The sequence below is a fragment of the Aedes albopictus genome, chromosome 3 (genome assembly GCF_035046485.1).
Source record: "Aedes albopictus strain Foshan chromosome 3, AalbF5, whole genome shotgun sequence".
NCBI classification, from domain to species: Eukaryota; Metazoa; Arthropoda; class Insecta; order Diptera; family Culicidae; genus Aedes; species Aedes albopictus.
Window position 1 is genome coordinate 411497046 of NC_085138.1, and position 21523 is coordinate 411518568.

A 21523-nucleotide genomic window follows, 5' to 3' on the forward strand; every position below is an offset into this window, starting at 1 on the left:
TATCCTTTCTGGTTAGACGAACTTCTGGATGCTGGGTTCACCTTAGAGTGTATCGACAGCGGACTCGTGATTCATCTTTCTCCGCTTTTTAGTAAACTTCGAGACTTTGCAGGCCCTCCTCGAGCATGTTCCATGTTTCATGTCCGAAGAGGACCACTGATCTTATTAGCGTTCCATACTTGGTGCATTAGGTGCAGGGTAAATCTTCGTTGACCACAGTTTCGTCTGGAGCCCCTGGCAGACACTTCCTAGGATCAGCCGTCTTTGTATTTCAGGTTATTATCACCCATTAGCAAGGATCCAAGGTCAACGAATTGTTCCACCATTGCGAAGATATCCTCGTCTATTGTAACACTGCTGCCAAGGTGGGTCTTGTCTCACTGATTTCCACCTACTAATGCGGAATGCGTTTTTGACGCGATCACCACTAGTCCGACCATTTCTGTCTCGCGTTTCAGACGGGTCTACCTACAACTCTATCACCGTTCCATATGTTCTGCCGAGCCGATGATATTCATGTCATCAGCAAAACAAACAAATTAGGCGGATATGTTGAAAATCGTGTCCCGGCTGCTACAGTTGGCTCTCCGTATGAAACCCTGTAGTGTTATGTTAAACGACAGCATTTAGAATGGCGATAGCTGGGAACCTCTCCCATTCTAACTTACCACACTGAAGATAGAGACAATCAGCCGGTGCGGACAAACAGCCAAGCTTTCCGGGATCATCTTGATGAGTTCAGCTATAATACTATTCTAACTAGCTCCCTTATTGTTCTTATTATTAACTTCACTCAGCTTGAAAGTTGACTGATTCCCATCATCCGCCGTGCTGACGTAGCCATTTCTTCGGTTACCTTGATCCTCATTATCTGTGTTCTCAGAACTAATCAGGTGTTCATTGAAGTTCTGCTTTCACCTTTCAATCACCTCTCGTTGGTCCATCAAGAGGCTCCCACTCAGCTTCTTCTATCAGGCGATTTTTTTTCACTCGGAAGAGTGAAAGTTGTAGTTTTACGTTCTGCCGAGTTCCATGCTGCAGCATTACCGCCCTGGGTCTCTAATTAGCCTAGTGGTTAAGGCTATGGATCGCCAATCCGGAGACGGCGGGTTCGATTCCCGTTCCGGTCGGAAAAATTTTCTCGACTCCCTGGGCATAGTGTATCATTGTACTTGCCTCACAATATACAAATTCATGCAATGGCAGGCAAACAAAGCCCTTCAATTAATAACTGTGGAAGTGCTCAAAGAACACTATGTTGAAGCGAGGCAGGCGAAGTTCCAGTAGGGAGGTAGAGCTATGAAGAAAAAGAAAAAGAAGAAGAAGCATTATCGCTCTCACTGCATACTTCTTACCCAAGATAACTCTGCACTCCTGGTCGAACCCCACCCGATGGTGCTTTCGGCTGCGTCGTTCATGGTTGCTTTTACTGTACTTCAGCAGTCTTGTAGAGAGGACACATCGAGCTCGTCCTCGTGCTACACGGAAACGCTGCCTTGAGATTTTGCGTGTGTTTGCTGAGAGGCGACATTCGGTTGCTTCAGTCCCTCTAGAGATCGTACTGGGGCGGCCGCCGGTACCGTATATTTTTAATCACGAAGAGTTTTGGACGCAGTTTGACCATCACCAGGTAGTGGTCAGAGAGCTCCAGGATAGCTCCAGACGTGAATAATGTCGAAAAATTGCCGTGATGAATTAGATTGCCATTGTTTTTGCAGAATTGGCCCAAGAGCATGTTGCTTTGACCAATCCTTTGTTTTGCTTATATACACACCAAACGCTTTCAGCAATATTTTGCTGAATTTTGCCGAGCTGAAGGGTTCAGCAAAAATTTTTGCTGAACTTTCGGCAAAGTTTGCTGAATTTCAGCAAAACGTTACTGTTGATCAGCAGAGTTTACTGAACAAATCAGCAAAATTTTGCTGAATTCGGTTCGTTTCTAGATTAAGGTGTACCGTATTACCCCGCTAATACGACACCGTCTGTTGTCGAATATCCGGGGTAAACTTTTAATTCGACACCCTTCACCCTTCGCCACCACGATCATTGAAATTTGGCAACTCTATTTTTGTTTTTGTTTTGATTTCCGGATTTGTTATGAAACATAATTTCAACAAATATTGCGGTGGCGCGAATGGAAAGCTCGTTCTTTCTACGATTGTTGCCATCCTCAGTTCATTCCGGTTGGTTTCCAAGCGGTTTGGGTGTTGAAAAGCACCAACTCAGAACTTCTGAAATTAGCGAGTATAAGCGCAATATCAAACTGTTTTGCTTTTACAGTGTACATCGCTGAGACATTAGAACACTTTTTAATTCGACATGTGTAGAATAAGGGGGGTATGAAAGTGTCGTATTAAAACGTGTCGAACCAGTGGGGTAAGACGGTAACTCCTTTACGTCTGCTTTCTATATTGCATTCTAAATAATGCATTATTTCCTTGATTATTGCCTACATTTTTGCGAGCTCCGAGACGGGCTGAAAATGTAACTCAATGCACTTTGCTAGTGAGTAAATCACGAGTAGCATTTTCAGTCTTGTTGGTCTGTAAGTTAAAATTTTAATGAACTGCAAGGCGGCCATAGTGGCAATGATGTTTGGATTTGGACTGTCTTTTAGATAATAACTAGAAGTAATTAAAACATGGAGAATACCCCCAAGTAACCTAGAGGTCGGATAAGAGGGTACTTCATAAGCTAAGCAGTTTGCTAGGGATACTTTTTAGCCTTCTAAGCAGCTTCATTGTCAAGCACTTTCGGAACTTGGAAGTTCACATAAGGAATCTGGAAAGCCTTCTCAGCAGCTTCTGATGGAAATTTCTCAAACTGGATGTAGGAACAAAAATGTACTTTTCAGATTCGCCACAGTCTCTGTTGTTTATTTGTATTGCATGAAACAGGATTATACTTACTTTATATGACGCCTATGAAGATTTGAACCAGGTCCTCCTGCGTGATAACCTGCTGTCGTATCTTTGCGCTGTTGTAGACTCTTGATATCTCTCTGAAGCAATGCCTTCTTGGTGGTTTCGGAGAGGCGTAGGGTTTGGCGATCATGGGAATGTGTTTAGTGCAGTACTTCCCAAACAGTGCGCAGCAATCTGATGAGCCAAAACACAAAGAACAAACTTTTATTATTGAAAAAAAACATCTTTTTTGTTGTTTCCCGAGTTCTGAAATTTTCCGTTGAAACTTTAAATTGTTATTTAGACTATTTTATAACTCTGCTTAGTTTGCGATTTTATCAATAGCTTGTTATTTAATATTCAAATATTTCAAGGAACTTTTTTAAGGTCTATCCAGAATCATAGGCGCCAACTTAGGGGGGGCAAGCATAGGTTTGCCCCCCCCCCCAATATTTGACGATTTTTTAATTTTCCCGTACAAAAAATCAGAAAAAACAGGCTTTGCCCCCCCAATAATTTGACCAAGTTGGCGCGTCTGTCCAGAATTATTACTGTCACTCTCCTGATCTTCATGATGTTTTAAACTTTAAGGGACGTCTTTATTATTGAGATTTCCAGCCGTAGGCAGGTTCATTTGCTTATCGTAAAAAAAATCTGTGATAATTTATTTGTAGATTTCGTGCATAATTCTGAAAACCACCTGTTTTTGTTTGTACCCTTCTTGCACGAATACGAAAAAAATATCTCTCACCGTCACTGTCAGCCGCCCTGACAGGTTCCAAAGCATCCGTTTTTCTATCTTTGTTTTCCCAATATTTAGTAAACTACATTCTTTTTTTAACTTTATAAGTTTTGCAATGCAATCCTCCATTACTCTAATTTTTTGTTAAGTTCTATGAATCTTCAAGTAATATTGCTTTAAAAAGCATTGTGAAATCCTCTTTTTGAATTATAATAAAACATGGCATTGAAGCAAGCATTGAAGGCTTTTTTAACGATTTGTATAAGAAATTTTTAACTGAAAGTATTAAAATCATTAAAATTCTTGAGCTTGAGCTTGATTGACCGCCCGTGGGTGCTACTCCAGTATCGCCATAACAGCTACACTCACACAAGGAACCAATGAGATATCTGTCGGGGACTAAGCAGGTATCTTCAGTGTGTGAGTGTTGGTGATCATCTATTGTTAGGCGACAATGGCGCCTGCCACGTCAGGTTGCCGGTCAATGTGGAGAAGGGGAGGGAAGTGATGATTGCAATCGTTTGTATCAACAGCAAACCGACTGTACCTCTGCGTCTGCACAAATTCATGCGGATGCCGGAGTGTTGGTGGGATATGGTTGGCAATGGGTTCACACATTGGTGCGTTAATGCCAGGCGTAAGGTGAATTTATTTATTAGTAGGCATTATATGATAGATTGACACTATGCTAACTAGGAAAGTTGAAAGGATGGAAAACGGCTTCTTCAACCCGTTTCTGTTCTAGCGATGGCTATAGCCATCGAACATGTGAATATATGTAGAGAGGAGGGAGAAAGTATGTAAAAGATATAAAGTAGGAGGAAACGGGCGGGCCAGGGATTGTACCCAGGACCTTTGCATGCGGTAGCCACTAGTCCGCCAAGTCCTTCTCGTATTAAAATCAATTCTTTGTAAAAATTCGATGGTACACAGCGGCATTTTTGAAAATTTCAATAGACGCCACGGTTGCAAAAAGTTTGTGAATCTCTGGTTTAGTGGGTCGAGGAGAGCGTGATGTAGAAGACGACCTCACCCCACACTACCTGAACTTGCCTGTTCAGGTGTCTGTTGACTGGGGTCTCCAGTTAGCCTAGTGGTTAAGACTATGGATCGCCAATCCGGAGACGGCGGATTCGATTCCCGATCCGGTCGGGAAAAATTTCTCGACTCCCTGGGCATAGTGCATCATTGTACTTGCCTCACAATATACAAATGCATGCAATGGCAGGCAAACAAAGCCCTTCAATTAAAACTGTGGAAGTACTCAAAGAACACTATGTTGAAGCGAGGCAGGCGAAGTCCCAGTGGGGACCTAGAGCCACAAAGAAGAAGAACGTAAGTTGAGTTAGGTTAATGGTCAAGTTGGTTACTTGGTTTGCGAATAAATGAGTTCAAGGAAAAATGAGTTGGTGGGTGAACAGGTTGATGAGTGAGTTTTTGAATTAGTATGTTAATGAGTTTTTGAGTACGCTGATGAATTGGCGAATCAGACACCAAGAGGATTAATTTTGTTGAGTGACCTTGTGAGTGAGTGAACAGGCGAATAAGTGTGTTGGTAAATGAGCATCTGTAGTATAAAAATCCATTGCACTAAGAACTGTTGACGCTTGATTGTTAGGAGCCCATGCGTTTGAACTAATGAAATAATGTCTCCACGCCAAAGAACTGAATGTTATTGTTGCCTGCAACTGCGGGGTTGTGAATATTGCGAAACTCACTGGATCAATCCGTTCTCCGCCATCTTAGCAAACTATCGTAGAATCACTTGGCATAATACGGCACCACACGATGAAGGTGACTTGCTCCGCCAAAGCTCCTCTCCTCAATGAGGCAGCTTCAAACTGACGACGTCCACACGGTGCTGGCTGTCACTGATGCTTGCTAGGGGAAGAACACGCAAGGGGAATAACACTAAACTACATATATTCACACCCCACAGGGGTCAGAGCTTTTGAACGGATGGGATCTATGTACACTGTCAACCATCTCAGTAGACCTTGTTTTTATGCTACATCGTTTCATTGCAATCTAGAGAAAGAAGACTATCCATCAGATTCAAAGTTTGAACGCTTCGATCCAAGTTATGATAACTATTGCAGCAACCGGTTGTTATGGGGATCATACAATGTTACTGCATCTTCTATCTGTATATAGGGTAAGTGTACCAATTATGGCTATAGTACCAATTATTCGCCATAGTTGATTTTCACTATTTAACGATGTAAATCAACAAGAAAAATTTAGTGAACAACAGATCACGTTCACAAAAGATGGTCGCACTCATTTGAACTCCACATTTTGCTCAAATCATGGTAGAAATAAATCATTTCCCTTAAAATTTCGGCTTCCTTGCACCCTTTTTCGCCATAGTGTACCAATTATGGCTAATCCCATAAGGAATTCATGCAAATGGTGCGAAAAGGAACCGAAGTTAACAAATGTAGCCATAATTGGTACAGGGTTCCTATCATTGGCACACGCTTTAATAAATACTAAAAGTAGTTTTGGCTCCGTTTCTATATTTTTCCTGTAAAGTATGCTAGCTCAGCTATCTTTTAACATATTGGTACCATTCGTTGATCCTCTCGTTATTTTTGTATAAATAGTTTTCCTTAGGTAGTGCCATAATTGGTACACGCACCCTATTTACTCATACTCAATAATTATAATTTGTGCCCATCATTATCATTCACGTGCATACACGCGTAATTACTAATTCACTCACTGGTTCACTCTTTTACCAACACTTTCACACACTCACTCACTAAGTTATGAGTAGCCTTGCGTGGAAAATTTAGGTAAGGAAACGCTCAAAAGAAGAGCAAGCGTTTGATTTTTCTTGACCGCAGTACGGAGCTAAGAAGAAACGTCAAATCAAATGGAACTTGCAGTGTTAAATGTCTTGGCCATTCCGATCAAGGTAAAATATTGCACTGAACGGAAATTACTTGAACAATTCCGTTTGAGGTCCATACCTAGCATTACTCTTTCGCCCATTAACTCACTTACCTACTCACTCACTCAATAAATAATTAACCTTGTTGTAGCGGACTGTACGAAACGGATTACCACCGGATAACCGACGAAAACTCCAAGCGAAAATTCGGACGATAATTTTGGAAAAACGAGGATTTTCAATTCATCTTTATTTTTACACTTTTATAACAACGAAACTTGTCCGCGCGGCGGTACGAATATAACTGATTTGCTTTTTCCTCTCTCTTTCGGTTGTGCCGTTGCACGTCACGCTCTCCACATTCGATCCATTCCGTTGATCTATTCGATGCATCGCCGAATCGTCTGTGTAGACCAATCGCAGCAGTCGGGGGGTTGTCTTGTTTGAAATTTTCATTCGAGGTGCTGTCACACGGTAGCTCGAACATCTTCCGCCGGAGAAGAAGGGGAGTTGTCCAGAATAGGCAGCGGAGCAAGCTTACTGATGGGCCGTTTCAACACGCCGGTTGCAGTTCGCAGCTCTACCACCCGCACGATGCCATCCTTTCCCGGGAATAGTGTTTCAATTTTTCCCATCTTCCAACATTGTGCAGGTAAGTTGTCCTCCTTTATCAAAACAATCATGCCGGGTTTAACGTTGTCGTTCTTCGTTCTCCATTTGCTTCTTGCTTGTAGTTCCATCAGGTACTCGCCAGATCATCTCTTCCAAAATCCATTCCGGAGATGCTGCACGTATTGCCATCTTGACAATCTGTTAACCGGAATCCCATCGTATGTCGGCTCAGGTATCGCTGTCAGTGGGCGATCTATCATCATGTGTCCAGGAGTCAAGGGTTCAGGATCATTTGGGTTATCCGATGGAGCATACAGCGGCCGGGAATTGAGAACCGCTTCAATCTGGCACAGAAGCGTGCCGAACTCCATCATCGTGAGAAGAGCTGATTGCGATACCTTTTTAAGGATGGTTTTGGCGCTTTTCACGCCAGCCTCCCATAAACCACCCATATGAGGCGCGTTCGGAGGGATCGTTTTCCAACAAATCTGCCTGGGTTGGCAGAATTCAAAAATTTGACGTGCGGTTTGCTGCTGCTTAAACAACTGGTACAGTTCGTGCAACTCCCTCTTTGCGCCGATAAAGTTAGTACCATTGTCGGTCCAAATGATTCCGGGTATGCCGCGACGCGACACAAATCGCTGGAGTGCCGCAACGAAGGCCTCGGTGGAAAGATTTTCTACGGCCTCCAAATGGATTCCCTTGGTAACCATACAAATGAATAAGCAAATATAACCCTTTACAGGAGCCATCTTTCGCCCGCACTGCTTAATCATTATAGGTCCAGCGAAATCAATACCGACCCTCTGGAACGCAAGTGCCTTGTCACATCGACTAGCTGGCAGATCACCCATAAATTGTTCAAGAGTATGCGGTCTCATTCGAAAACATTGGACGCATGTACGGGTAACTTTTCGAACTTCAGAGCGGGCATTGGTGATCCAAAATTGTCTACGAAGTGCTGCTAGTACTCCCAAAGGACCGGTATGAAGATTCTCATGGTGAATTGCCCGAATCAACGATTTTACAACAACATTGTGACTCGGCAGTACCAGCTGGTGTTGGACATCGAATGGTAGTTTGGAATTTCCCATGCGACCTCCAACTCTCAGTAGACCATCGTTGTCGACAAAAGGACTCAGTGGATTCAACTTCTTACTTGACTCACCTGACTGGATCAAGGCTATCTCTTCAGCAAGGTGTCGATTTTGCTGAACCTTCACAATTACCTTCAACGAATCTCTTAGTTCTGCAACCGTCGGGAACAGCTTGAGGGTACGGTCTTCCTTCTGTTTTTGCTTCGAGTTCTTAGCGAATCGCAACACATACGCCAAGACCCGTTGCAATTTTCGGAAGGATTCAAACCGCTTGAAGACAGGTAACTCGTCGAACCGGTCCACTGTGTTGACTACAGCTGCACACTTTAGTTCAGGGAGATCTTCATCCGGAATCGGTACCGGATTCTTGTTCGCATAGTCTTCACACTTCAAAAACTTCGGTCCAGTCCACCACAGTTCACTTTTTGCCAAGGTGGTAGCCGATTGGCCACGTGACACAATGTCAGCGGGGTTTTCACTAGTGTTCACGTACTTCCAAGTAAATTGTTCACCAGTTGCATTGATTTCACAAACTCTGTTCTTCACAAAGACCTCCAACAGTTCTGGATTCTTCTTAAGCCAAGCTAAGACCACCTGGCTATCTGACCACAACACAACATTCTCAAACTTCAACTGGACTGCTCCTAGTACCTTCTTCACCAGTCGATGCAATAGCAACGCTCCCAACAACTCCTTTCGTGGGATCGTTGTAACGGCTTTTGGAACAAGCCTTGACTTCGCACATAATGCCTGGTTTAGACAGTGCAAGTGACTTGATTCAAGTCAATGGAAAATGCCCAATTGAATGCAAATTGAACGTGTAAACACCACCATTCATCTCACATGCGCAACTCACTTGACTTGAACGAAAGTTGAACATGTTGAACTTTTTCATTCAATTCAAACGAAATCGTCTCACTTGCTCCGTCTAAACCCGCGATTCATGTGAGCTGAATTCAGGTCATCTGTCAGTGAGATGAATTCAATTCAGTTTGCTTACGCTTCGCACGAGTTGAACAATGTAAACACTTGCTTCAACTGAGATGCATTCAAGAGCATTCAAGTGAATACTCAAGTCATTTGCTCAGTCTAAACACATCATTCCATTGAATTGAACATCTTTGAGAAGTTAGCAAGTGAAATGTTCGTTTCAGTTGAACAATGTAAACCAGGCATAACAGTCTCACTTCAGCTGGTTGCCCAGGTACAATCGACCGCACGTAGATGCAGGCCCCATATGCATCACGTGATGCATCTGCAAATCCATGGAGTTCACTGTGGACAGCGTTCGACGCTACCACATGACGCGGAACTCGAATTTGATTCACTTCACTTACTGATTCCAAGAACTTTTTCCATTGTTGCTCTAGTTGTCCGCCGATGACGTCATCCCACCCAACATCTTCCTTCCACACATCCTTCATCAGCAACTTGCCGATCAGAATAACAGGTGCCACAATTCCCAAGGGATCAAACATTCTGGAGATGACCGACAGTACTTGTCTCTTTGTTGGGGTTTGAACATCGAACGACGGTGGGGATGCAAGCAACAGATAGTCCATTTTGGGCTCCCACATAAGGCCCAATGTTTTCACTATATCACTTATTCCATCTTCTTCAATGCTCACTAATTCTTCCTTATCTTCTTCAGGTATGGTTTCCAGCAATGATGATTCATTGGACGCCCACTTATGCAAGTGCAGACCTCCACTTTCAAGCAACTCAACCAGCTGCCGTTGAAGTTCCGCTGCTTCACGAATGTCGTTGCTTCCAAAAAGCGCATTGTCAACGTAGAAATCGTTGTCCACGATCTTGGCAGCCTCTGGATACTTTCCTCTTTCGTCGTCTGCCAATTGCTCGAGTGCCCTTGTGGCGAGAAATGGAGCCGATGCGGTGCCATAGGTGACCGTGGTGAGCTCCAGCACCTTCAACGGTCCATGTCGATCCTTCCTCCAAAAGACGCGGTGCAAGGGACTGTGCGACTCATCCAAAAGCGTTTGGCGGTACATTTTTTGAACGTCTGCCGTCAAGGCATAACGTGGTATACGGAAGCGCAGGGCAATGGAGTTCAAGTCATTTTGTGGGATGGAACCTACCTTTTGAACATCGTTGAGTGAATATCCGGATGTGCTGGCTGAGGCATCAAACACTACCCTACATTTTGTAGTAGTATTTGTGGGTCGAAGCACGGCGTGGTGAGGTAAATAACACTTCAACAATCCATCCGCATCCTTTGCCTCATCAATCACTTTGCAATGTCCCAAGGCTTGGTATTCTTCCATGAAGTCAACATACTGCCGTTTTACATCAGTTTGCTGATCAAATTTTCGTTCCAGAATATGAAACCGACGCAAGGCCAACGATCGACAGTCATCAAGCCTATCCACACAGTCTCGAAGGGGAACTTGAACTACATACCTGCCAGAAGAACTCCGCCAATGTGTTGCTTTGAAGTGCGCTTCGCATTCTTCTTCCTCGCTGCTTTTTTCCAAGTCTTCCTGTACTCCTTCAAATTCCCAGAAACGTTGGACGGATTTGCTCAAGTCATCCAAGGTGATGGCGTGTGCGTGCATTATGATGCTTGAATCCAACGGCTCGCTGCACATGCCACCCACAACCCAGCCCAGTTGAGTTTCGCGCAACACAGGGAGATCATCTGCTATGGAATACTCTCCTGGTAGCAGCAGCCGCAAAAACCATTGGTTTCCCAGCAGCATATCTATCCTTCCAGGCTTGAAGAAATCAGGATCAGCCAAACGTACTCCTACAGGAATCTCCCAATTCTTCACAGAAACATTCGACGTAGGCAGAACAGACGTAACAGCATCGGTCACCAAGCACTGAACGTTTGCGTGAAACTTGGAATGCTGGGAACGGATTTCGACCACGGTGCTTTTCGAAACGCGACTTCTGGTGTTGTTCACACCAGTCACCGTAATCGATGATGGACTCTGCTGCAAGCCAAGAAGTTCAGCAGTAGAGCGTGTTATTAGATTTGCCTGGGATCCTGAGTCCAATAAAACACGACATGGGTGGGGCTTGTTGTTCTTGTCCATGACATTCACAACCGCTGTAAGAAGCAACACTTGCTGCAATGCTACTTCTTCCTTAGAGCATGTCGCACTCGTCAGCTGGACCAGCTCAGCGCTTCGCTCCGGGACCTGGGACTCTTCCTGCTTGCTGGTGGTGTCCTTGCTTTCGGTGACTATCTTCGCTCGTTCCTCCGCATGAAGAAGGGTATGATGACGCCGTTTACATTTGTTGCACGTTTTCTCAGACGGACAGTCCTTTCCGCGATGCCCTCGTTTCAGGCAGTTGAAGCAGACATTGCGTTCGCAAACCTTAGCCAGTCGTTCTTGGACGTTGAGAGATTTGAAATCAGGACAAGAGAAGTTCAAATGGTTCTTGCCACAGAAATCGCATTTTGCTTCATTTCCAGACGTGATAGCAGCATTGACCTTCTGGGTGGACGACTTGTGTGCTAGTTTCGGCTGAGGTTGCTTGTGGCTGGTAGTCTCGCATCGCTCCATAATAAAGCACTCCTCCTTTAGATACGTTATCATGTTATCGTAGGTCGGTAGCTCGCCGTGCTTTATGGTTGACTCCCATCTTCGGCGAGTGTCCTTGTCCAATGCTGCAGTTAGTAGATGCACCAAGAACAAATCCGATACTCCCAAAAAGTCTTGATTGAGAAACTTCAAACTTTCCACATGCCTTGTGCAATCGTCCACTAGGTTACGCAGCTCGGTATGGCATTCCTTGGTCATCCTTTTCAAGGATAGGAGGCTGTCGATATGTTTCCCGATCGTGTGGCGCTTGTTTTCGTATCTTTCTTCTAGAATTACCCAAGCTTGGGCATAGTTCCCATTGTTGATGGTTTTCGCATCTATCAAACCAGCCGCAGATCCCACTAATGCTTTGTCTAAATGGTAAAGCTTTACTGCGGGAGGATCCGGTGATTTGTCAACCAAATCTTTGAACATGGCCTTAAATTTAGGCCAGTTCTCATATTGGCCATCGAAAGTTGGGACTGGCGTCCGAAGAGGCTGGTGCACTACCACCGGAGGTTGTTGATAGGCACCCACATTCTGCTGGTTTGGGATCGCATCATTATTCCGCAGAAGGTCTTGCTGCTGCTCCTCAAGTATCAATGACACTTGGTCGTACAGCTCCTCAAACTCAGCGTAGTTCACGTCTTGGGCATTCTGTTGTTCCTCAGTGAGCTGCTCAAGGATCTTCACATGGAGTTCGTTGTACTCTGTGTACGCACTTTCGACTTTACGCTGGTGGACTTTGATCTGGGCCTCTGTCAGCACTGGCGGTTCTTCATCTTCGGGATTCAGGATGTTGAGGACTTTGGTGACCTTACCTTTTGCAAGGCCTCGGCGATGGACAAGCGTCTTAACCTTCTCCATTTCCTGTAGTTGCAGCCTATTCTTCTTCTTTTCCTTCTTGACCCTGGGGGTGGATGTTTCCGGATTCAACTGCCCAAATGCAGCATTTCCAGAACTGCTTGCAGGATTTGCCGAAGTATCCTTAGTATTCGGCATCTAAACACTTAAACTGGATGAACGCAACCAAGTTTGCAATCATTTCACCAATTAAGCACTTAATTTCCCGTGACCACTCTTCTTTTCTTCTTATTACACTAATGGCAACGGTTCCACATTGATTTTAATCAATAACTTCAAGATGGCGTCTTCACTACCAGGACCTCGCTTATTCCAAAATGGCTTCGAGCGTGGCTCCGAGCCACACGCTCTTCTCTTCGCACATTTGCAACGCAATTTTCTCGTTTCGCGATTTATCCGACGGAACTCAAGCTTCACTTTATTATTCGGCTCGGTTGGACCAATTTTATGTAGCGGACTGTACGAAACGGATTACCACCGGATAACCGACGAAAACTCCAAGCGAAAATTCGGACGATAATTTTGGAAAAACGAGGATTTTCAATTCATCTTTATTTTTACACTTTTATAACAACGAAACTTGTCCGCGCGGCGGTACGAATATAACTGATTTGCTTTTTCCTCTCTCTTTCGGTTGTGCCGTTGCACGTCACGCTCTCCACATTCGATCCATTCCGTTGATCTATTCGATGCATCGCCGAATCGTCTGTGTAGACCAATCGCAGCAGTCGGGGGGTTGTCTTGTTTGAAATTTTCATTCGAGGTGCTGTCACACGGTAGCTCGATCACTTGTAATTAACTCACTACATCACACACTGCCTTACTCACTCACTTACTTATTCACTGACTCACTAGCTCACTCACTCACTCGCTTAGCTGCTCACATACTTATTAACTCACTATTCAATATTTAACTCACTACATCACTTTAATAACTCATTACATCACTCACTCATTAGCTCACTACATCACTCACTACACTCTCAAGGCATACGGGTCAAGATGGACACGAAATCACTGATGAGCTTGCTCTGTAAAAATGGAACTGATCAATTACATATATGGCCAGTTCAATCACATCAAACTGGAATGTACTTTCCTATCGAACCAATCCAAAAGACTCGTCACGATAAACCTCAAGAAAATCCAACAACTATTAGGTCTCAACAAAAACGATCTTAACATCTATACAGGTCTAATAACTGGACACTTCCCCTGCAGATACCATCTGCAAAAGATCGGAGCATTCCAAACCTCAAATTGCTGCTTCTGTGACGAGGAGAGAGAAACATCATCAGAACACATCCTCTGCTATTGCAGTGCAGTTATCCATGATAGGTTGCTGACATGTGGATCTTCTCCCCGAAGAATGTGGTTGGCTTCATAAAACTTGTCTCGCCAGAAGGAGGGAATTACACAGTGTTACTCAGAATATCTATTCATCAATAGTTGGTATTGAATTCAGTCGATACCAAGGTATGTATCTCAGTGACACATATTACTGAGATGAATAACATGCGTACTTCACAGCAAAAGGGCATATCAGAATAGTCCTAAAATTTGGACGCAGTGATCTCCACCAGGCAAACGAAAGAGAACTCACTACACCACTAACTGATAGGATTACTCACTCACTAACTCACGCACTTATTAAATCACCTACCCATTGAATTATTAAATCACTACATCGCTCACTAACTACCTATTTACTCACTCTCTTACCCATACATTCATTCACTAACAGACTCACTAATTCACTAATTCACAAACTCATCAGCTCTTTCGCTTACACATTAATTTACTTGTCAACTTATTGCAATAATTACAAACGCACTACATCCCTCAGTTACTCTCTAACTCACTAATTTACTCATCAAAAGATTCACTCACCCACTAACTCATTCATTTACTTACTAACAATCACATTTCCTTACTTGCATTATAATTTTAAACGAGTGAACAGACATTCATTCATCAACAAGCTCACTCATGTACTAATTTATTTACTCACTAGCTCCATCGCTCACTCACTCACATACTTATCATTCAATACTTAATTCACTAGCTCACTAAATCACTCATTGCTTTTTAACTCACTTACCAACCTACTCGCTGACTCTCAAACTATCTTACAAACTCACTCACTCATTAATTTACAAGCTCACTCATTTTCGTCCACTAACTCACTCATTTTGCAACTTTTTTTTTCTTCTTCCTCGCTGTTGGGGAAAATCAAGCCACTGCGTTGTTGGGTTTTTGTGGCATATCTCTACCAACTTATTCATTAACTCATTTACTCACTCACTCAATAATTTCCTCATTTATGAACTTATTCATTAACTCACTCAATAACTCACTTACTGACAAAATCACTAATTCACTCGCCAATGCATATACTTCCTCGGTCGGAACAGATCTCACATATTCTTTAACCCATCAGTTCCCTTGCTCCACTGACTCACTAACTCATTTACCCAGTAATTACACTTACTCATTAATGCATTAATTCTCTTACTAACTCATTCACTTTCTTGATTTGTCGCACCACTTTGCCGAAATAAAGCAAAATTGTTTTGAATCTTCAATCCCGTTTGGCTCTGTTTCCTGTTTTTTAATACAATCTTTTCTTTTTATGATATCGTGCACGCGGAAATAGAAATAGAAAAATCTCGAAAATGTTTACTTTTCAAAATTTCTAATCAATGCCCCTCTCTTCTCCCAGAACGAGGTGAGCCAAAGCTTGAGATTTATGAGTATGAAGCTGGTCAAAAATTGTGTTGGACCGTGTGTAATTGTGTTGATGACTGAATGATGGTTCTTTGTGCCATAACGTAGTCCTACGTCAAACATGTCAAAAAAGCCCGCAAATATAGAACATTTCAAACTTGACTTTTGAATTATCGATTCGAAACGCTTATAGCATTTTGTTTGTTTTGAACTGCTGAAATCTAAATTTAAACGACCTTACGTTATATACAACTTTTCGATAAGTAAGACAATCCTATTTTGTATTCCAAAGAACTCGATTGATTTTCATAAATATTCATACCTCGCATTCTGCGTCAAAACAAAACCATTTGAAAGCCACAGGTATTCTATCTACCCGCGCAACGAACGACGAGGATCCCTCACCCATCGACCATCAGTTCAACCTGGCTCAAAGTCAGAAGCTTTCCGCGTCTCTGGTGATCTGTATGTATGTACAACAACAGTCTTCACCTTGGCTCCGAAGATGCACCCTTGCATGCTGATGGCGCTTCAATATACATAGGAAGAGCAAATCCTTCGTTCTGAAGAACGGAATCAAACCGTCGCGTCGTCGTCGCATCGCAAACAGGTTGCTTTTGGTCAGCAGAGTGATTCTCTAGAAGCGACGATCCACGCAAACGACGACTTTTCCCCTATGCTAATGCACTCGTTGAACAATAATCAGAGCCCTCTGCGATGTCCACTCCATCGCGCACGGAATGATGCGCACAAAGAGTGCGCGAGAGTGAGTGCTGCGCGCGAAATGAGCGGTTCTCTTGCACTCCAAAGTTTCGAGAGCTCGCTCCACAATTCAAACACCTTTCCCATCCGTAGCGGCGGTCGCGCAGAGTTAGTCCAGTGGCAACAGGTAGACGGTGAACACCGACAATCTATAAGCAATCCGCGTGTGAGAAGGCAGTTATAGGTCCAATCCAACCGAAAACCGGAATTTCGGGAAGAAGAATCCAACAGCAGAATCGTGCAGCCAGAAGGAAGTTTCTAATAGTGAGGTCCCCTCTCGTCTGCTCCTCGTCGCGTAGAAGTATTCAGCGGAGTGTGTACGGAATAGTGAGAGAGTGAAGTGCTGAAGGTTCTTCATTTGCATCGACTCCTCGGGTCAGTTTTCGGTGAAGGTTGAAAGCATTTAAACGGAAGGCGCAGACCCGCAGAAAAGGCGCTTTTGAAAGGAAGAAGAGGAAAACGCAGGTGCTCGTGTGTGTTGGTGTGTTCCGCCGTAGCCAGAATCAAGGTTCTATCTTTGGGACCTCTGCCCGAAGCGCAGCGTCATCGAGTGCGGTGTGTTATTATACTCCTCCGTGTGGAAGTTCTTGTTGTTTGTACTGCTCTTGGGAGCCATCCAGTCAGTGTGGACAACCGAGTGAAGAGTTCGCGGTATACGTGTGGAAGCGAAGACCGGCCTTACACGGGACGGACTACTGCGACGACGAGTTTTGTCTTCTTTGTGCCGCCGAAGCGATCATCAAAGCGCGACATAAGAGCAAGGAGAAGAGGTAAGCGTTGAAAAAAAAAAACAAAGTAGCCCCATCGTGCCAATGAATACTTGATCGTGTGTTTTGAGCTGAGGAGTACCTTGGGTTGCCCAATTATTATTTGTTTTGCTCTTCCTACATTGCACGCTATTGAACCGAATTGACTTTCATACCATATTCCATTTCACCATTGTTCCGTCCATCCGTCCGGCGTTATCTAACGCAATTAATTTTACACCTAATTGGACGTCTGCGTTGTCGTTTTTTGTTTGTTATCGAATGCCAAATCAGAGAAGCCTCTGAAATGAGAGTCAAGCAAAAAAAAAACAAAATAATTGAAAACTCGGCCAAAGATGAGGATGTACGTACAACAACGTTGTCGGGGCAGACGGACACCTTTCCACTCGAAGTCGAATCGAATTTGATTTGTCAATATATGTAACATGTTGTTGGTGGACATCGCATCGCATCGCGCAGTGACCGGTTGCGCCTACAATCTGACCAATTTACCGGTTTGCTGCAATTACCTGTTTCAACAGCGTTTGAGCACCACAACCGTGATGGTAGAGAGAGGGGGGCGCTATCTTATCTGCACTTTTGTTTTTCGTCGTGGACTGTCGATGTATGTAGGTGATTGGTATTTATCAAATCAACTTTTTGTTTCACGGGAAATGAGGCAACTTTCAGTTCAGGTCAATCTACTACTGTAGTGAGGGAATGTTATGAAACTAGTTTTCAGGAATGTATTGAGAATGTATTAATATTCATGCATTTTAAGATGGGTGCTGGTCCATTTGGGTAGAAGGAGCTATTTTGGGTAGTTTCCCGCTATAACTCAGTCAATTTATAACCAATAAACTTAACTGTTTGTATACGGATAGATACTGTACGTATTTCTGCCAGAACAAACAAAATTTACTCAATAGGGTCCTAAAGCAATGCTCAACTGACATGTAGAATGTTGCACTGTATCAGTAATATATCAAGAATTCTTGATTACGCTCGTAGATTTTCAGGCCTTTACTCGTGGAAGTTCTTGGAGGATCAGAATATCTTTGGATATTAGATCTCTTCAGTATAATTAATGCTCCATGGATCTGTACGATGTTGCACCGTATACGTAATGCAACAGCAATCCATCGAATACACTCGTAGATCTTGAGGTATTTATTCGCGGTAGTTCTTGGAGAACCTAGAGCGTCTGTGCAAATAATTCCTTTTCAGAAAAATGCTCAATGGACCTGTAGACTGTTGCACCGTATCAGTAATGCAACAACAATTCATAGATTACGCTTGTAGATCTTAAGGCCTTCACTCGCGGAATTTCTTGGAGCACCTAAAACATCTTTGGAAGTCTTCGTTTCAGAACAATGCTCCATGGACCTGTGGAATGTTGCAACATAGCAGTAATGTAACAACATTCCATTGATTACACTTATAGATGTAAAGGCCTTTATTCGCGGAAGTTTTTGGATGACCTAGAACGTCTTTGGAAATTAGTGCACTACAAAACCGCACCGTATCATCTATGTAACATCACCATATTGATTATGCAGGACCTCAACTTTTTCTAGCACATCCCTGAGCCTTATTTTCCACCCCGAATAAAGCCTTATATCCTCTTGAAGACTTCGTGACAGTCTGCTTGATCCTTCGCTTCGTCCGTCTAAACCATCCTTCACACACCAAAATATCCTCTGAAACACTCCTTGAAACCAGTACTCCCCTTCAACCCTTTAACAGTGCTGTCATGATTATATCAGTGCTGGATACTTAAGCTTTCTTAACCCATTAACGAACGAATCATGCCACAATCATGATAAACGTTCCATTTCTTCTGGAGTATCTCAAAACTATAAAAGAAAGATAAATATTGCAGTTATTTAAACAAACATCTATGGCGAAAATTTTGTTTAAATACACAGTGGAGTATATACTGGAGTGAAACATTGAAAAAAAAAAAATGTAGTCTTGATCAACTTCTCCTGAAATGAAATTCATCTTTGTGTGATCTGATTCTCGAGATACAAAAGTATACAATTTCTAATACTCAGTACTGGCACTTATCGTATCAATTAATTCAATATCCGATTGTTGTTGATAACCTGATCAGCTTTGCCTAAAATAAATTTCCAAGTAAAAATTTCTAAGACCTTTTAGTGCCACCCAGCGAATAAACGTGGATGTCCTTATAAACTTTGCCTAAAACGACATTCTTCTGTGTGGTCTGTTTCTCGAGCTACAGAAGTTTAAAGCTTCTCACTAGCCCTTCTGAATGAATGCATTTAAAATCAACTAGTTCATTAGGGACCATTCATAAACCATGTTTTTCGAGATACGCCAGTTAAGAATTTCTTAAACCCACTAGCGCCACCTAGCGAATAAACCTAGAATGGACAAGTTCACTGTCGGACAGCTCTTGAAGTCCTGAACAACTTTGCCGAAGACGAAATTCTTCTAAGTGGTCTGGTTCTTGAGGTACAGAAGTTTAAAACTTATGAGACTCGTTAAAGCCACCTAGAGGATAAACCTAGAATCAACCAGTTCGCTGTCAGATAGCTCTTGATGTTTTGATTAACTTTGCCGAAGACGAAATTCTTCTAAGTGGTCTGGTTCTTGAGGTACCAAAGTTTAAAATTTCTAAGACTCACTAGCCACACCTAGTGGATAAACCTAGAATTAACAAGTTCACTATTGGACAGCTCTTCCCGAGCAGGAACTAATAAGACACATAACTGCAGCAGGCTTGTCCGCACTGAGCGCATGAAAATTCTGCTCTTTTGATTTACACCACTAAAATCATCGTATTTATGCAATCTTTCTATTTTACCTGATACAAGGATGTTCAAATATTCGAAATGTCATTTCGAACTGTCAAAAAATCGCACCCCAGTGCCACACTGAGTGCGCAAAGAGAAAATCACTGGGGTGATTTCACCCGGGTGAAATTCTCTTTGCACCCTCAGTGCGGCACTGCGGTGCGGTTTTTTGACAGTTCGAAATGATATTTGAGATATTTCAACATCCTTCTATCAGGTAAGATAAAAAGATTGCATAAGTATGATAGTTTTGATAGTGTAAATCAAAAGAGCAGAATTTTCATGCGCTCAGTGCGGCCAAACCTGAACTGCAGCATACCAAAGTCAGGTATCATACCAAGACAAGGTATTGGTCGGTTATCCAGATATTAAATATAACTTACTTTGGTATTTTGTAGGTATTGATAAAATACCTCAACAAGTTATTGGTTTGATGTTGAGAACTGCTTGAGGTATTATTCAATTATGGAAAAATCGCTATTTAACCCGACCAGGAGAAAATAGCTGAAAAATAACAAACTCAGGTATGGAAAACCGAATACCTACAACCTGAATGAGGTATTAAGAAGCCCAGCATAAGAGGTAAAATACCTAAAATAATAACTGATGTGTTTCCTGTGCATAACACGCGAATAATGACTTCAGGTATGGTTATACCTAAATAATAATCGGTGATTTTTCCATACAAATAGTGATTTTTCCATAATTGAATAATACCTCAATCAGTCCTTAAAACCAAAATAATAGCTCGTTGAGGTATTCTATCAATACCAAAATAAGTTATTTTTAATACCTGGACAACCGACCAATACCTGGTTTTGGTATGATACCTGACTTTGGTATGCTCCAGTTATGTGTCAGTTATTCATTCCTGCTCCTACGATATTGTACAGAAAAATCGCCGATTATTATTTAGGTATTGCAATACCTGATGTCATTATTCACTAGTTATGCATAAAATACACTCCAGTTATTATTTGAGGTATTTTACTTCTTATGCAGGGCTAATTAATAGCTCATTCAGGTTGTACGTATTGGGTTTTCCATACCTGAGTTTGTTATTGTTCAGCTATTTTCTCCTGTTCGGGTTGATGTTCTGATCAACTTTATCGAAGACAAAATTCTTCTATGTGGTCTGATTTTCGAGATACAGCAGTTTAGAATGTCTGAGACTCACTAGCGCCACCTAGCGAATATACCTAGAATCAACCAGTTCACTATCGGATATCTCTTGATGCTCTGATCAACTTTGCCGAAGACGAAATTCTTCTATGTGGTCCGATTCTCGAGATATAGCAGTTTAGAATTTTTTTTTTCATTAGTGTCACCTAGCGAATAAACCTAGAATCAACAAGTTCACTATCGGATAGCTCTTGATGTCCTGATCAATTTTGCCGGAGGCTTCGCGCTTAACTCAAGAATGATTTCAACTTATGCTAGGTACATTACTGCCCCCACTCGCATAACAGTCCCATATGAATAGGAAACCCAGCAAAGATGGGACTGTTATGCGAGTGGGGGCAGATTATGCATTGCAAAACCACGCTTGATATTCACAACACGAGCGCGACGATATTGGCAATAGCTGTCAACAAAAAGCCTATCAAAGCAAACAAGTTTTACGATCACTAACGCCGCCTACTGGAGCAAATATGTACTAAAATATCGTTCTATCGTAGAGCCCCTGACCTCCTCAACAACTTTGCTGAAGACGCTAGTCTTCCAACATGCCTCATTTCTCCTTTTTTATGGGTTCATCAAGAGTTCTTCTAAAGATTCCTCCGAGAATTCTTTTAGCATACAT

At 42.7% G+C, this 21523-nt stretch overlaps 2 protein-coding genes across 2 annotated transcripts in view; one reads left to right on the forward strand and one right to left on the reverse strand.

The window, feature by feature from the left end:
• Positions 1 to 8149: 8149 nt before the first annotated feature.
• LOC134291025 (uncharacterized) lies at positions 8150 to 12800 on the reverse strand. Its single transcript, XM_062858283.1, has 3 exons — positions 9588 to 12800; positions 8322 to 9000; positions 8150 to 8208 (listed from the first exon to the last, which is right to left on the reverse strand). The coding sequence occupies exons 1-3, from the start codon at positions 12798 to 12800 to the stop codon at positions 8150 to 8152; spliced, it is 3951 nt and encodes a 1316-aa protein (XP_062714267.1).
• A 3453-nt stretch (positions 12801 to 16253) lies between these two features.
• LOC109403309 (Na(+)/H(+) exchange regulatory cofactor NHE-RF2) overlaps positions 16254 to 21523 on the forward strand; it is a 73552-nt gene continuing 68282 nt past the window's right edge. The window contains exon 1 of the mRNA XM_019676116.3: positions 16254 to 16921. The gene's annotated coding sequence lies outside the window, so the exon portion shown is untranslated. The remainder of the gene's footprint in view (positions 16922 to 21523) is intronic.

Excerpts from the sequence above, each read along its gene's own strand:
- LOC134291025 (XM_062858283.1), bottom strand. The coding sequence starts at position 12,800 with ATGCCGAATACTAAGGATACTTCGGCAAATCCTGCAAGCAGTTCTGGA. Across the intron at positions 9,001-9,587 it reads GGAAAAAGTTCTTGGAATCA|GCATTATGTGCGAAGTCAAG; the intron begins GTAAGTGAAGTG and ends TGTCTAAACCAG. Across the intron at positions 8,209-8,321 it reads GATAGCCTTGATCCAGTCAG|CTGGTACTGCCGAGTCACAA; the intron begins GTGAGTCAAGTA and ends GTCCAACACCAG.